This window comes from Trichosurus vulpecula, chromosome 4 (assembly GCF_011100635.1).
Source record: "Trichosurus vulpecula isolate mTriVul1 chromosome 4, mTriVul1.pri, whole genome shotgun sequence".
NCBI lineage: Eukaryota > Metazoa > Chordata > Mammalia > Diprotodontia > Phalangeridae > Trichosurus > Trichosurus vulpecula.
In genome coordinates this window covers 170,221,070-170,235,727 of record NC_050576.1, presented here as the reverse complement: position 1 = coordinate 170,235,727, position 14,658 = coordinate 170,221,070, and the positions used below count along the sequence as shown (strand labels likewise).

General features: G+C 43.1%; 1 protein-coding gene and 1 non-coding gene across 2 annotated transcripts in view; both read right to left on the bottom strand.

Moving 5' to 3' along the window:
- The window catches only part of TEX14 (testis expressed 14, intercellular bridge forming factor), a 140,732-nt gene that overhangs the window by 85,208 nt on the left and 40,866 nt on the right, over positions 1 to 14,658 (bottom strand). Inside the window, exons 7-9 of the mRNA XM_036755595.1 lie at positions 12,693 to 12,806; positions 9,408 to 9,531; positions 3,656 to 3,834 (exon numbers count right to left, since the gene is read on the bottom strand). Of these exons, the coding sequence (XP_036611490.1) occupies positions 3,656 to 3,834; positions 9,408 to 9,531; positions 12,693 to 12,806 (417 nt within the window). The remainder of the gene's footprint in view (positions 1 to 3,655; positions 3,835 to 9,407; positions 9,532 to 12,692; positions 12,807 to 14,658) is intronic.
- LOC118849375 lies at positions 553 to 769 on the bottom strand. The gene has a single exon (XR_005010418.1). It is a non-coding gene; the product is annotated as a small nucleolar RNA U3 (small nucleolar RNA).

Sequence of the window (14,658 nt, the reverse complement as noted above, 5' to 3'; positions counted from 1 at the left end):
GGAAACAGCAAACCATCAAGGTATCTTTACCAAGAAAAACCCAAAATGGGGTCACCAAAGACAGATGCAAATGAACCGACTAAACAACAAATGGCAGAACACTAAATACAGCCACAAAATTCAACAGCAATTCTCTATACTCCTAATACAAACAAGAAAGAAGAGTGAGAATGAGAAACACCACTTAAAAGAACAATAAAATGCAGTAAAATCCTTTGTAATAATTTGTGAACATTTAACACTTATAGTACTAGCAAAAAAGCAAAATGTTTGGTTGAAAAAATGGGAACCAATTGGAAAGCAAAATTTAGAAGCAAAAAAAACCATGACCATGATAAGAAACAGTACTAACCCCCCAGCCCCAAATCTATAAAAAACTGACATGTTCCCACTAAGAAACATGTAATCTCAAAACACAAAAAGCAAATCACCATACACCTAAAAACCCCAAAATAACACAACAAACCACACTTACACATAAAAAACTAAAGGATTATAACAAATGAAAGAAAACTGTCTCTTTTTTTTCAAACAAAAAAATTACAAAGGAAGCCCACTCAGCCTGCGTTCTCTTCCTCTCACCCCACCCAGAAGTAGGGAAGAACGATCATCAACGGTAAGTAACAACTGCCCACAAGCAGCGTTACAAACCAGCTTCACGCTCAGAAGAGAACACCACAGCTCCTCCTCGTGGTTACCTCCGTGCTACACTTTCAGCCACAATTCTCTAGTAACATACTATAGAAATGATCCCTGAAAGTATAGTCTTAACCAACACGCTCCCGACGCCCAAGCCCCAGTCCACCCCGCTCACCCTTAGCTCACGGCTACTTTCCCATACTCTCCAGACTCCCGCCCCAAACCCACGCGGCGCATCGTCCCGAACAAGCACGCTAACGCACGAGCCCCCGCACAGCTCGTTCCCCCGGCCGGAAGCTGTCCAGGACCCCGAAAGTCTCACGAGTGCTAATTAGCATACTGCCTCCCCACAGCCAATCAGGAGCGCGTAGCTGTTCCAAGCCCAGCCCCTACCCCACCTCACCCTCTTTCTCCTAGCTGGGAGAGAACCGCCCCTCGGTGACTGAGATTGGTATGCCGGGGTGGATTTCCAAAAATAAAACACCCCCAGAAAAAAACTATATTTTATATATACATACACACATATACACACACATATATACATATATTTTTTCTTATATTTTATTGTATATTAATAAATATGTATTTCTAATTCCCAGAAATTTTTTTAGTGGTTTGGAAGGAGCCTCAAACAGAAATGCTGATGAAGGCCACGCTTGTCTTTCAGTAAGAGATCCAGGAGCTGGAGTTGAGGGGCCCAACCCAGGGTCGGATCCTGTCAAATCGAGGGGCTGAAAACCGAATGGAGCGGAAGTGAAATAACATCTAGCATGATGGAATGATGCGGGGTGGGCACTCTGTCCGTCCCCGGAAGGCCGAGACAGGGGCTTCGGGGCTCACTGCTAAGTCTCTAGTCCAGCCAACGGGCCTGACTTTAGGCTTGGCTGGGACAACTGAGGGGCTCGAGGGCGAGCCCGAGGGTCATGGGAGGTGAAGGAAGCCTGGGTAGCAGTTCTCAGAAAGAAGGCGGAGCTTTAGCTAAGACTGGAAGAAAAGGCCCAGAGATGGGGAAGGGCTTGGAAAGCATTCTGAGAGTGACTGGTAGCCGGGAAATGCCTGGAGGCTGGAGATGGAGCAGAGCACCAGGAGGTGTGCAGGGGCAGTACTAAGGGCCCAGGTACAAAAAGCCAAACCGAGGGCTGGATATTTTACCTTAGAGGCCATAACGCGAGGCAGGAATTTTTAATGAATTTAATGACCTGTCCTTTGGGGAGATTACTGAGTGGAAGATGGCTCTGGGGTCAATGAGAAAGCTACAGTAGTCCAGAGACTGATGGCGAGGACCTGTCCTTGCCCCAGGGGTTTAAGAGGAGAGAACGGTGAGGACCAGAGAGGTGGTGAGGAGAGGAGGAGTGGAGGAGGATACGTTGGTAAGCTGCCTGAGGGAATGGGAGGATGATGGTGTCCTTAACAATAATGAGGAGATTAGGAGGAGGAGAGAATGTGTCCCATTTTAGATATGTTGAATTTAAGATGTCTAAGATCCAGTTTGAGACGTCCCATAGACAACTAGTGATGAGGTCAGCAGACTTTAGGGATGAATAAACAAGTAGATCTCATAGATGATCACTGGATCCATGAGTGCTGATAGGAAGGGAGACAGTAGAGGTAGAAAAGAGAGCACAGGACAGAACCTTGAAGGACACCTAGGATTAGAAGATGAAACTTGGTTGAAGATCCCTATCAAAGAAGCCTAAAAAGGAACAGACAGGTAGGAGAACCAGGAAAAAGCAGTCACAGACCTAGAGAAGAGGCTACCGAGGGGTCAAGGATGAGGACTGAGGAAAAGTCATGAGACTTGGCAATAAAGTTTGGAGGGGGCAGTTTCTGTGAAGTGGTGGTGTTGGAAGTCCAGCTGTATAGTGGAGGGGCTTAGGAGAGAAGAAGTAGAGGCACCGAAGACAGATGGCTACCTCACAGATTTCGGAAAGACACTTGCCACTCTACCACCTGCACCACACATACACGCGTGAAGTATCAAGCTATAAACTGAGCTAAGTTCTGATACATTTCACTGGTTAATGGGATAGACTATTTGAAAATGGAACAGTCCTGCCTGGGGTGCCTTATGCTCAGCTGAGCAGGCCACCATCTCATTTACCCACAAACCTAGAAGCTTTTCAATTTTTTTTTCCAATTCCCTCATTGTGCACTTGAGAAGTTACTTTTAGCACTTTTTGGAACAGATTCATGAATTCTTTTACAAATAATTTCCTTCTTTTTGTGGATACAATGAATAATAGATTTGTTAACCTCAAACTCACAGGCTGACAGTGGTTGCACATTCCACAAAAGTTTATCTAACACCTTTTTTTTTCTCATTAAGTTGAATTCCTTTTGGCTTAGAGCTTAAGGATTTTCACTACACTTTGGGGGCAAAATTGCAACATGGAACTTCAGTTTTAAACGAAAACAATGAAAATATGCAACAAATATACATTGAGTTCTTTACAACAGTAGGATCAACAAGACCAGTGAAGTGCCTAGTACAGGGGTGGGAAAGGTCATATGTGGCCCTCTAGGTCCTCAAGTACAGCCCTTTGACTGAATCCAGACTTCACAGAACAAATCCCCTTAATAAAAGGATTTGTTCTGTAAAACTTGGACTCAGTCAAAAGGCTGTACCCGAGGACCTAGAAGGCCACAGTTTCCCCACCCCTGGCCTAGTAGGATACCAGCTATTACACAGAATTGTGCATGGCAGCTTTCATTTTTTTCTCTACTGGGCAGAGCCGAGAATGTATGCAGTTGCCAACCCCAAAGTGAGGTTACTAATAAAATCATGAGAATTCTTGAAATCATACTCAAATGTTGAGGATTGACTGTACTTAGTATTTGTGGCAAAGGGCTTTTTGATGACTCTGCACTATTAAGTTCTATATAAACATACTGATTACCCTGTTAATAATGGAAAATGGTTCGGTATACAAACTAAATCCTCAGAGGAAAAAAAAAAGCCATTCTAAATGACTTGAAACATGGCCCCTTTCAAAGTAACAACACTGGTTTTCTGTACCTTTCTATCATGTATTCCAAGTTGGTCAGTCTTGCTTCACCTGCTGACACGATGTGGATAGCATAGGAACTAAGGGAGCGGTGCACAAATCCTCTGGAGTGCAAGTATCTTAGTGCATCATTAATCTGGAGGAGTAAATGCACAATCATCTCCATGTGCAACACAGGAAACTGTGAACGCTGTAAGTAACCAAATAGCACAGTTGTTAGAAGAAATAAAACTCATCACAATCTGATTATTAAACAGGGCACATTTGTTTCTGAGAAGCAGGATGGCATGATGGGATCCCATCAACAGATACTTTTAACAAAGGATATAAAATTCATCCAAACTTCTCAATGAATAACAATTTAAAGCAGCAGTTGGCAAATTGTGATTTGAGAAGGAAGCCATCTCATGAAGACGTCTCCATTACTAGAAACAATTAATCAATAAATGGCCTTAGGAGCGAGTAGAGCATCCTTCTCCTTAGTTGTTCTCACTGGTCCCCCAGACCTGCTGCAAGCACTCCTCCCTTTCACCTTCTCTTCCAGAAGTCAATGAATTAGGGCTAGTCTCTTTCACTGCCAAGTGAAGATAAATTGGTTAAACTCACTGGATTAATGCTCTAATTAAACTATTTAATGAGATTACAGGGCATGGACCTTTGTCAAGAGCAGGAGTTCTTAGACTTTTTGTGTTGTGGATCTTTTGACAGCTGATCAAGTCTAGGGACCTTTTTTCAGAATCATGTTTTAACTATCAAATAAAATATAGGACTACAAAGCAAACCAATCACATTCAAATAAAAATGTAATCTTTTCCCAAATTCACAGACCCCAGGTTAAGCACCTCTGGTCTATGCACATTTGAAAGGCACCCCTAGAGAAGTAGAAACATTGTGGCCTTCTTGCTGAAAGGCTCCAAAAGAGCCCCTCTGAGTCATTCCTAGAAATTGAAACTCAAACTAGTCCATATGAGGGTGATGAAAACTCTCTCATATCAATAATACATATCTATATCTATGTCTATATCTGTATCTATATAGTACTACTCTTAACAAAGTTATATTAAGTGATATTATTTTGAAAATGGGCTCCTCTCCCTCAAAATATTGTCAACTGGCAAGCATTTAATTCAGTAATTCAACAAACATCCTTTGGGATTAGATGGCCTCTAAGGTTCCTTTTAGCTATAAAATCTAAGAAACTGTCTACAGGTATGCCCCTATAGAAATGTCAGGGTCCCTTCAGGAGCCTGGTTCATTCCAGGCTACTTAGATTTCTCCTTTTTGTTCCCTAGAAGCCCAAAATAACAAATGTAACTAAAGTAAAATAAGCTCTGATTCACTAAACTGTATTTGAAAGGAGGTCATATCTTGTAGGGGCATTATATTATATGCCCCCTAGTATATAGGCAGCTAGGTGGCTCAGAGGATATAGGGCTGGGCCTGGAGTCAGACCTGAGTTCAAATATAACCTTAGACACTTACCAGCTGTGTGACCCTGAGTGAGTCACTTAACTTTTGCTTTAATCCACTGGAGAAGGAAATGGCAAACCACTCCATTATCTTTGCCAGGAAAACGCCATAGGCAGTATTGGAGTGGAACAGTCCACAAGACACAACTCAGCAACTGAACTAATGCTATTATAATAGATTTCTCTTACTGGTGGTAGAGTGCCCCTACTGGTGAAGGCACAGCTCCATCCAACCCTCAAGGACTCTATGACCAAACTGGAACCTCTCTTTGAAGTTGGGAGCTTCTGTAGAACACCAGTGACAATTGCCCAGGGAAGAGGGTGTCCTGATAAGCAAGATCAAGCATCCCAGGAATGGGGGGGGCGGAGCCGAGATGGCAGAGCAAAGGCAGGGACTCCCCTGAGCTCTCCCCACAATCCCTATAAAGACCTTTAAAATAATGCCCTAAAACAAATTCTGGAGCAGTAGAAGGGACAGGGTAAAACAACTTTCCAGCCCAAGACAACTTAAAAGTCAGCAGAAAAGGTCTATAATACCAGGGTGAGAGCGGAGGACGGTCCAGTGCCGGCCTTGCCCATGCAGACTGGGCCCCAGCAAACCAGGAGCAGGCTCTAGGAGTGACTGAATCAGCAGTGGCAGCAGCCACTTCTGGATCTCTCAGCCCACAGATGGTAAGGGGGGTGAGCAACTGGTCAGAAGGAGATTACAGGGGTCTCTTTGCTGGCACTGGCAGCAGGAACTCTGTTGCTTTGCCCACAGTCAGATCTGGGTTGCCGTCCTGAGTGGCAGTTCCAGAGCAAGGAGGAACACTAGTACACCAGAGTTGGTAGCTGCATTGGAGCAGAGACCTTTGTCTCAGTTCCAGTGCAGAAAAGAGTGCTTGTGGTTGCTCACAGACAGACCAAGAGAAGAGTAAACACCTCTCCTTAGATCATACCACCTTGGAAGAACTGAAAACCTACAGGTCTCTAGAAGTATCTCGGAAAACAGCTGCACAAACCCCCTGAAGCTTGGGACAGTGAGCTCTCCACCCTGGAAGCAGAGCCCTACTTTAACAAAGAGTTAAAAGTCAAGAAATAGGCTAGGAACATGAGCAAACAGCAGAAAAAAAATTCTGACTATAAAAGTTACTATGATGACAAGGAAGATCAAAACACATAGTCAGAAGAAGACAGAAAAGTCAAGACTCCTGGATGTCCAAAGTCTTCGAGAAAAATATGAATTGGTCTTGGGCCATGGAAGAGCTCAAAAAGGATTTTAAAAATCAAGTAAGAGAAGTAGAGGAAAAATTGGGAAAAGAAATGAGAATGATACAAGAAAATAACAAAAAAAGAGTCAGTAAAGGAGGCACAAAAAATACTGAATAACACTTTAAAAAACAGAAGAGGCCAAATGAAGTATAAAAATTCAATGAGGAGAAAAACTCCTTAAAAAGCTGAATTACCTAAATGGAAAGAGACACAAAAATTCACTGAAAAAAAGAATTCATTAAAAAACAGAATTGGTCAAATGGAAAAGAAAGTACAAAACCTTACTGAAGAAAATAATTCCTTAAAATTAGAATTGAGCAAGTGGAAGCTAATGACTCTCTGAGACATCAAGAAACAATAAAACAAAACCAAAAGAATGAAAAAATAGAAGACTGTGAAATATCTCGTTAGAAAAACAACTGACCTGGAAAATATATCCAGGAGAGAGGGAAAAAAAAATTTGGAATTCAATTTTAAAAATAAATGTTGAAAACTGTTTTTACATGTAATTGAGGAAAAACAAGATATTAAATTAAAAAAAAGAATCATAGGCATCTCTCTAGAGTGAAGAAGGGTACCTCAAACTATTATCCTTTGAAGGAGACATCTCTTAAAATCACTTGACTATGACCTGCTCATTAGTCAACCATCTACTATTATTGCGAAATTTCCTGCAGAGTTCTGCTGTTTGTAAATTTAAAAACTGGCATTCTGATTTAGCAACCTCCCTCTTGGAAGTTTGGTTACTGTGATTCAGTCCCCTAGAGAGCCTGATCCTCTCTGGGTAGGCTGACAAAATCAAGTCCCTGAGTCAGCAGACCTGAGTATCACACCCTGGAATCTAAAGAAGGCCTCACATGAGTGAGGCCAGCTGCTCTCTCTCACTATCATCTTTGACAAATACAAGTCTTAAAAAATTTTTAAGACAACAGAAGAGATGGCACAAAGCAGGACATAATTAATTATAAACTAGTGAGTGCTTCAGAATTCATTGGGGGATCATAAAGTGTTCTTAATGTACCTCCAGATACAGTTAGTCAAGTTTATTGATATAGTAGGAGGCTCCTATGTACCTATCGGGAATTGAGGGGCCCTGAAAAACCCATCTATCCTTAAGACTTGTCCCTACGAATCTATCAAGGTGCCTGACATACCGTTCTTAGAAAAAAAATTCTTAAGGGCCTTCTGGGCATGTGTGTGTGCATTCTAAATGGTATGGGGCACTATTTATCTGGACCTGTTAATACATTAGCCAGCAAACAAAGGGAGAATAGTATCATTTTATCTTATAAAGTTACTCACTACCTCCCATTTCCCCAATCCCAGATGTGTCCTCAGGGTATTAGATTCAGATAAAATTGGAAAGTCAGAGGGAGTTAAAAGCATAGGGTATTGCTAGGCACAATGGGCAGCAGGGGGGATCATCTTCAGAAACAGCACTAACAGGCATTCATTAAACACCCACTACTTCCCAGGGCACTATGTTAGGCACTATGGAGGTAGGGACAAAGAGATCAGGTACAGAGTAGCTGGGTAACTACAGAGAAGTAAAATTTAGGATCCCTGCCCTCAAAGAACTGATAATCAAGTAGGAGAGATAAAACCCACACTCCAGTACATTACCCTACAAGTGAATGTATGGTAAGGTAAGTGTCATAAAAAAAGGCCAAAATTCTACACGAGTTTAAAGACAGAGGAAGTGCTTCCAGCTGGCAGTATCAGGGCAGGCTTCCCAGATCAGGTGGCACTGGTGATGGGCCTTGAGGGATAAAAAGATTTTCAAAAGCTGGAGATGTAGGGAGGGAAGAGTTTGGGATTCTAGACAGAGGGAAAGCATAAGCAAAGGCTTGGGGTGGAGCAGAGCCAGGCATCTTTTAGAAAGTAAAGTAAAATAGGAATCCAGAAGACAGAGGGCTCAGTATATTAGACCCTTGGGCAAGCAGAGGTGGGAAAGAGGTTGAAAGAGGGCCAAGGGACCAAAGAAAAGCAGGGATGGGGAAGAAAAGCAAAGACGACCTTTAAATCTGCTCAGGGATAGCCACAGTCATTGTCAAGAATATACAAAGAAAGTTTCCTTAAGGTAAGGGTGGCAATTTTTCTCTAACTAAGGTCAATCAAAAGACACCTTCATCTGGTTGATGGAAGAGTTGGCTCCACCAAGACTGGTCACTGAAAAGTTACAGTAGTGAGTGGCGGTTGTTGAGGCATCTTCCCACCTCCTTTCTGAGCACAAGCTTCACTTCCTCCTCCAGGTTCTCTGTGCCCAACATGGCACCCCCTGGCAGCAACCTGGTCCTGGCCTGTTATTCTGGGTAGGGCTGGTTTTCTGACCGATCTGAGCTACTTTGCTTCTAAGGGATCAGGAAGACAGCTGAGAATTTGGGGTGCTGGTGAAGTTGGATTCTTGGGATCCTTTAAGGTTTAACAAGGTATGATATCAAATAAACTAAGTGATTAGACTAAGGGAGTACAGACCTGCATTTCTGTACCTTGTGATCTAGAACTAGATTAACACACACAATGAAAATGAAAAACCTCATTGTCTTCCAAACTGTACTCAGCCAAAATGGAGTCCAGATGGGTCCGAGGGGTCAGCTTAGCACTACGTTGTATGTGGCACTAAGACTGAGATTAAACTGAGTAGATAGAGCTGTTCTCTCACTTTATGCATGCAGCAGCCAGCTGTTACCATGGATAGAGTGCTGCACCTAAAGTCAGGAAGGCCTGAGTTCAAATGCAGCCTCAGTCAGGTAACCTCTGCCTGCCTCAGTTTTCTTTTCCAAAAAATGGGATAATAATATCATCTAACTCTTGGGAGGAGAAAATAAGACTTCTGCAAAGTGCTTTGTAAACCTTAAAATGTCACATAAATGCTATTATCATCAATAGCATCATACGCACCTACCCAAGGGCCTACTGAGTGGTAACTTTCCAAATATGCATAAATGGGAATTCCTTTTTTTTGGAGGGGGAGGGGGCAACGGGGAAAAGACTGCAGCTTAGGGAAAAAAAAAGAAAGAAACCAGAGAACAAAGTCCTTTACCCTTTCATGAAGGATGCTGTATAAGGAGCCAATGTTTATCCGCTCATACACCAGACGAGTTTTTTCTAGATCCTGAGACAAACACACGGCCATCAGCTGCAGCAAATGGGGATGGCGTAATTTACTGTGAGGGAGAAAAGACTTCAAAGATTAGGTGTGTGAAAGGAAGTACAAAAGGGTCTTTCTCCTTCCTTCTCCTTCTCGGCACTATTTAAACTACAGTCTCAGGGCCCTCTCTTGCCCTGAAAAGAAGCCCAGCCCTGCCTGCCATCTGGGCCTGCTCTGCTGCCTATCTAGATTGACCCTGGATGAGAGATTTTACTTCTGTTCCCTCCTCTTCAAGAGGGTGAGAGGAGCAGGACCAAGAGTCCTTCCTGTTCTGATCCAGGAACAGATAATGTCTGGAGAAAACCTATGTAGCTCTTACTGACTGTGCCCAGAGGATATACAAAACTATTCAGGGGGAAGCCTATAAAACCTCTAAAATTTTTTTTACTGATCATCCCTACCATTTATATAATAAAGAGCTTCACTCTTTTAAATAATTTTTATGTACATTATCACAACGAATTCCCACAATAACCCCATGAGGTAATTAATAATAATAATGATGATGATGATGATGATAGTCTTCATCCTCTCCAAGCTGCACTCCTGATTCTTTTAGACTTTCTCTATATGTCCCAGAACCTCTTCACCCTTCACTTCTCACATGGAAGTACCCTCCACCCCTTTGGCCTTTCCCTCTGATTAGATGGTTCTTCCTTGAACCTCCATTTTAAGGCGAGGCCCAGGCCAGCATGTCTTCACTTCTCTCCAGGCTGCATTTCTGCCTCTTGGATGTTCTCAGCACCGTAATCTTCCCATCCGTGCCAAAAAACAAAACAAAATAAAACCTACCCCTTCTTTTCAGTTCTCTTTTATGCGTTGTCTTCTCCTTTAGAATATAAGTTCCTTGTAGGCAAGAACTATCTTTCTTTTTGCTTGTATTTGTATTCCCATGTTTAGCAAGATGCCTGGCGCTTACTAAGCAGTCAATAAGTGCTAACTGACTTGATTTGACTATGAAGTAAATAAAGTTGGTGTTGTTTAATCCCACTTACAGGTAAAGAGACTAAAGTTAAGAGAGGTGACTCACCACAGTCACACAGAAAGGGGCAGAGCAGGGATTCAAACTCAGACTTCCAATCCAGTGTCCTTTCACTGTGTTACAATGATGAGGAAGACCAGGTGACTGGTCTATCACATGGCTAGTGACTAGAGAACCTGGCCTGAAAACCAGGGATCCTGAGCACCAGGTCCAGCGCTCTCTCCACCACATGACCACATCTCTTTTCTGAGTCACCAAGATATAAATTCCCCTTTATATAAGCCCCAATTCTCATTCCTGGGGTTTCATATGCTCTCTTGAGCTTCCTTCTAAGACTCACTCAGAGTTTCTGAACACATAGACTCTCCTTCCCAGAAGGGATAATTCTGGGCTGCCCAGATACACACATCTCATATAAATGAGGGAACCGACACTCTGAGAGAATCCACCCCACCCCCGAGTTCAGTTATGGAAAATCAGTTCCTCAACCGTGGTCAAACAGAGTTGAATTCCTGGTCTGTCAAGAGCTGGGAGAACTCGCCTTACAACAATGACTAAACCTCAAGGCCCTAAAGATCCACAGACATACCCTGAGTAGAATCAGTACAGCACCAGGGACATCATGGAAACTTTACAAGCATAAGAACCTGGATGTACAGGGTTCACGAGCTCTGACCACTAGAGCTGGAAGAGATTTCAGAGGCTTTCTATTCCACGATAAGTCCTTTACAGATGAGGAAACTGAGGCCCATGGCAGTCAAGTAACTAGCACTGAGGACACACAGGTACTAAGAGTCAGAGGCTGAATTCTACCCCAGACCCTCTGACTTCACAACCAGGGCTCTTTCCATTGCACCATGTTGCCCCCTCAATCTCTGAGTTTCCTACACTATCTGCAAAAGTCAGAAAAATAACATGCCTATAAACTATGGTGTTGAATAACTAACCTCATGTTGGAAGGCCTTTTCAAACTTGCCAAATAACCTTGATCAGAGCCACCCCTAACACATAGGCCAAGTTGGGACATCATGCCTGCTATCCCAGTGGCTGGTCCCTGGGCAATAATTACTCAGGGAAGTACATGGGAAAGAAGGCAGTTCTGCCAGCTGGGACTAAAAGAGATGTCCGGCTTTAAACTTTCCCACCCCTATGCACTAAGGCAAAGCAGGTGAGATTGCCCTTCCCTATTTTTCAATTCAAAATTAAATTTAGTCCTGTCTCAAATTCTGTATTTCCATCCCCTCCTCCACCTTCAATGTTTTTCAAAATCAAACTTATTTTCTGCTTTAATGACACCTAATTTCACCTGAACACAATTTGTTTATGCCCAATTTGCTCCAGATCTGCCTCTCGTCTCTCACGGGCGGGGGGGGGGGGCTGGGAGTGAGTCTTGAGCCTTGTGAGGAACAAGATCATAGATCTAGAGACAGAAAGCAAGTCACTTAGTCCAACCATCCCTGTTTTACAGATGAGCAAACTGAGGCCCACGTGGTAAATAATCATAGTAGAAGCTAATACTGATATAGCCTTTTAAAGTTTACAGATTGTGCATTGGATACACATGATGCCGTTGGGCCCTCAGCACAGCCCTTTGAGGTAGGAAGTTTGGGTATTACCATTGTCATTTTAGAATGCATATCAGAGGACTTGAGTTCAAATCTTGGTCCTGCCATTTTTGTGACCCAGGGCAAGTAACTCCTCTGTAAAATGAGGGGGTTGAACTAGATGACTTTTAAGGTCTCTCCCTCAATCTAAACAGGCAGCTAGGGGGCACAACAGATAGAGCTCTGGGTTTAGAATCAGGAAGACTCATCTTCCTGAGTTCAAATCTGGCCTTGGATACTAGCATTGTGACCTTGGACAAGTCACTTAACCCTGTTTACCTCAGTTTCCTCATCTGTAAAATGAGCAGAAGGAAATGAATGGCAAAGCACACCAGTATCTTTGCCAAGAAAACCCCCAAATACTCAAACAGAATCTGACATGACTGAAATGACCCAACAACAACCACCTCACTCTAACTTCATGATCCTAAATGGATTATTACAGTCACACAGTCAGCATCTAATCCAATTTTAGCACCTCCCCACTGAGCAATGTGGCCTCTTGTGGCTTGTTTAGCTATCTACTCTTGACCTGGACACTCTAGTGGTATCTCAAGTCATGCCACATGCACCATGATATTTATCTCTTACCTACTATGCTCCTGTTCTGCAATCAACAAGTCAGCAAACCGAAGCTTACTGCAGTTTTGGTGAGTTGCAAAATTCAGTTCCTTCACGGTGACTCTACTGCCGTTCCACACCAGACTAAACAAAGAGGGAGAAAGCACTTTCAGTCAATTTCCCACAGAGTAGGCTGTTTCACCTGAAACCCTGTTTCCTGATGGGCATGTCTGTTACCTCGCTCAGCACCCAGAGTGCTCCAGCAGGTAAACACTGATGATGACTACTCACATGATCTCGTCACTCTTCTCTACTGAATACCTGTATTAGCACCAACAGAGGGAAGGAAAGTACAACACAATCTATCCTTCTTAAAAGTAAGGTCATCTTTGTCACCAATCAGGAAGCACAAACACTGTCCCGGGTACTGAGGGAGACACAAGTTTCGTTAAGAAGCTGATGGAAAAAGGTTCACAGCCAGAGACCAGTGACAACACTTGGAGGCTGAGGAAAGTTTCCAAGCTAAAAGATCTGAAGCAACCCCTGTGCACATCAGGAGTCCAGAGAAGGGAGAACTGAGTGGGCTATCAGGGCACATGATTTCCAGAAAGAGGCTGTATGTGGGTTAAAGCTAGGAGGGTGGATAGGTTCTGAACAGGACATGGGGGAAGGCAGAATGTAAACTCTTTGCCATCAGGGGATGTCTCCTGTTGTCTTCTTGTCTTTGCACCCCATATGCCTAGTACCAGTGCCTTGGATTGAGGTATGGTGAGAACCCAAGCCTGGGAACATGACCTATGACTCCACAAAGAATGTAAACCACCCTTGAGTAAATGTAAACAGCAAAAGAAGCTCCAACCATCTCATGGGAGAACTTGCACATGATTCTCAGCCATTCCTGGCACTACACCTTCTTTGTTCTGTTTCTATATAATACCTGGCCTCACCTGGGGTTAGTGCAGGGATACACCATTCTGTCCTGCTGCCACCCAGGATGACTGGCCTCTTATGAGTAAACTCCCCCAATTAACCCTAATAAAACCTATTAATAACCAAGTTGGCCTGGGCTCCTCTTTCTTCAGTATTTCAATATTCTCTTAGAGGGTCTGCTACTCTACAATCGCATCATTAGGGCAGAACAGACCCACCCCCTTACAAGAGTTCAGGCACCCAACAGGTACTTATCAAAGGTATTCTGGATTCAAGGAGCAGTCCCAATGTGCCATGAGCATGCTCTTCAGGTTCTTGTTCTATTTCCACTCTGACTCATGTAAAAAACATAAGTTACCCCCAATGCATGAAGTACTGAGCAAAGCCTTGACTGAATGAAAACCAGTTTGCTAAGACACCTACTTAGTGTGCTTTAAAATTTGGAGACTGGCTTGGTAGAATTGAGTTGTAGTGTACTGTGGCTGCAGACAGACTTACAGGGATCTTTAGGATTTTTTGGTTATTTGCTTATCCCATATACTCCTGATCTGTCCAGGCTTCTCCCTCTAAAGGTTATGGGAATATGAACAATTAATCTGCAAGACCAGCCATAGGCTGAGCCAAAGTTACCTGATCCTTTCTTCTTCATCCTTTCAACCAATTATAGTGTTTTAATACCTCCAAAACATAGATAGAGGAATGGAAGCAACAGAGATAGTTATTTCCCCACTAATTAAAATGCTAGGAAGTCCAAAGTCAGATAAAGAAACGGGGAAGTAGGTATCTCCAAAATTAAAAGAAACAGGCCCTCTAAAGTTATAAAAGCCCAGGAGTCAAGACATCAAAGGGCTGCCTGCCTTTTATATATTCAGGAGGAATATCAGAGAGAGATGGCTTCTATTCCTTCCATGTTGTGATAGGACCCAATAAGTTTTGCTATGCTCCTAAATAAACCTTCTAGATATATGTTTAGTGGGGAAACTGTCTTTTCACATATCTGGCATGCTGGGAAACCTACCAAAAAAACACGTCCATTTGAGAGCATTTGCTACTAAATGCTGGTGGT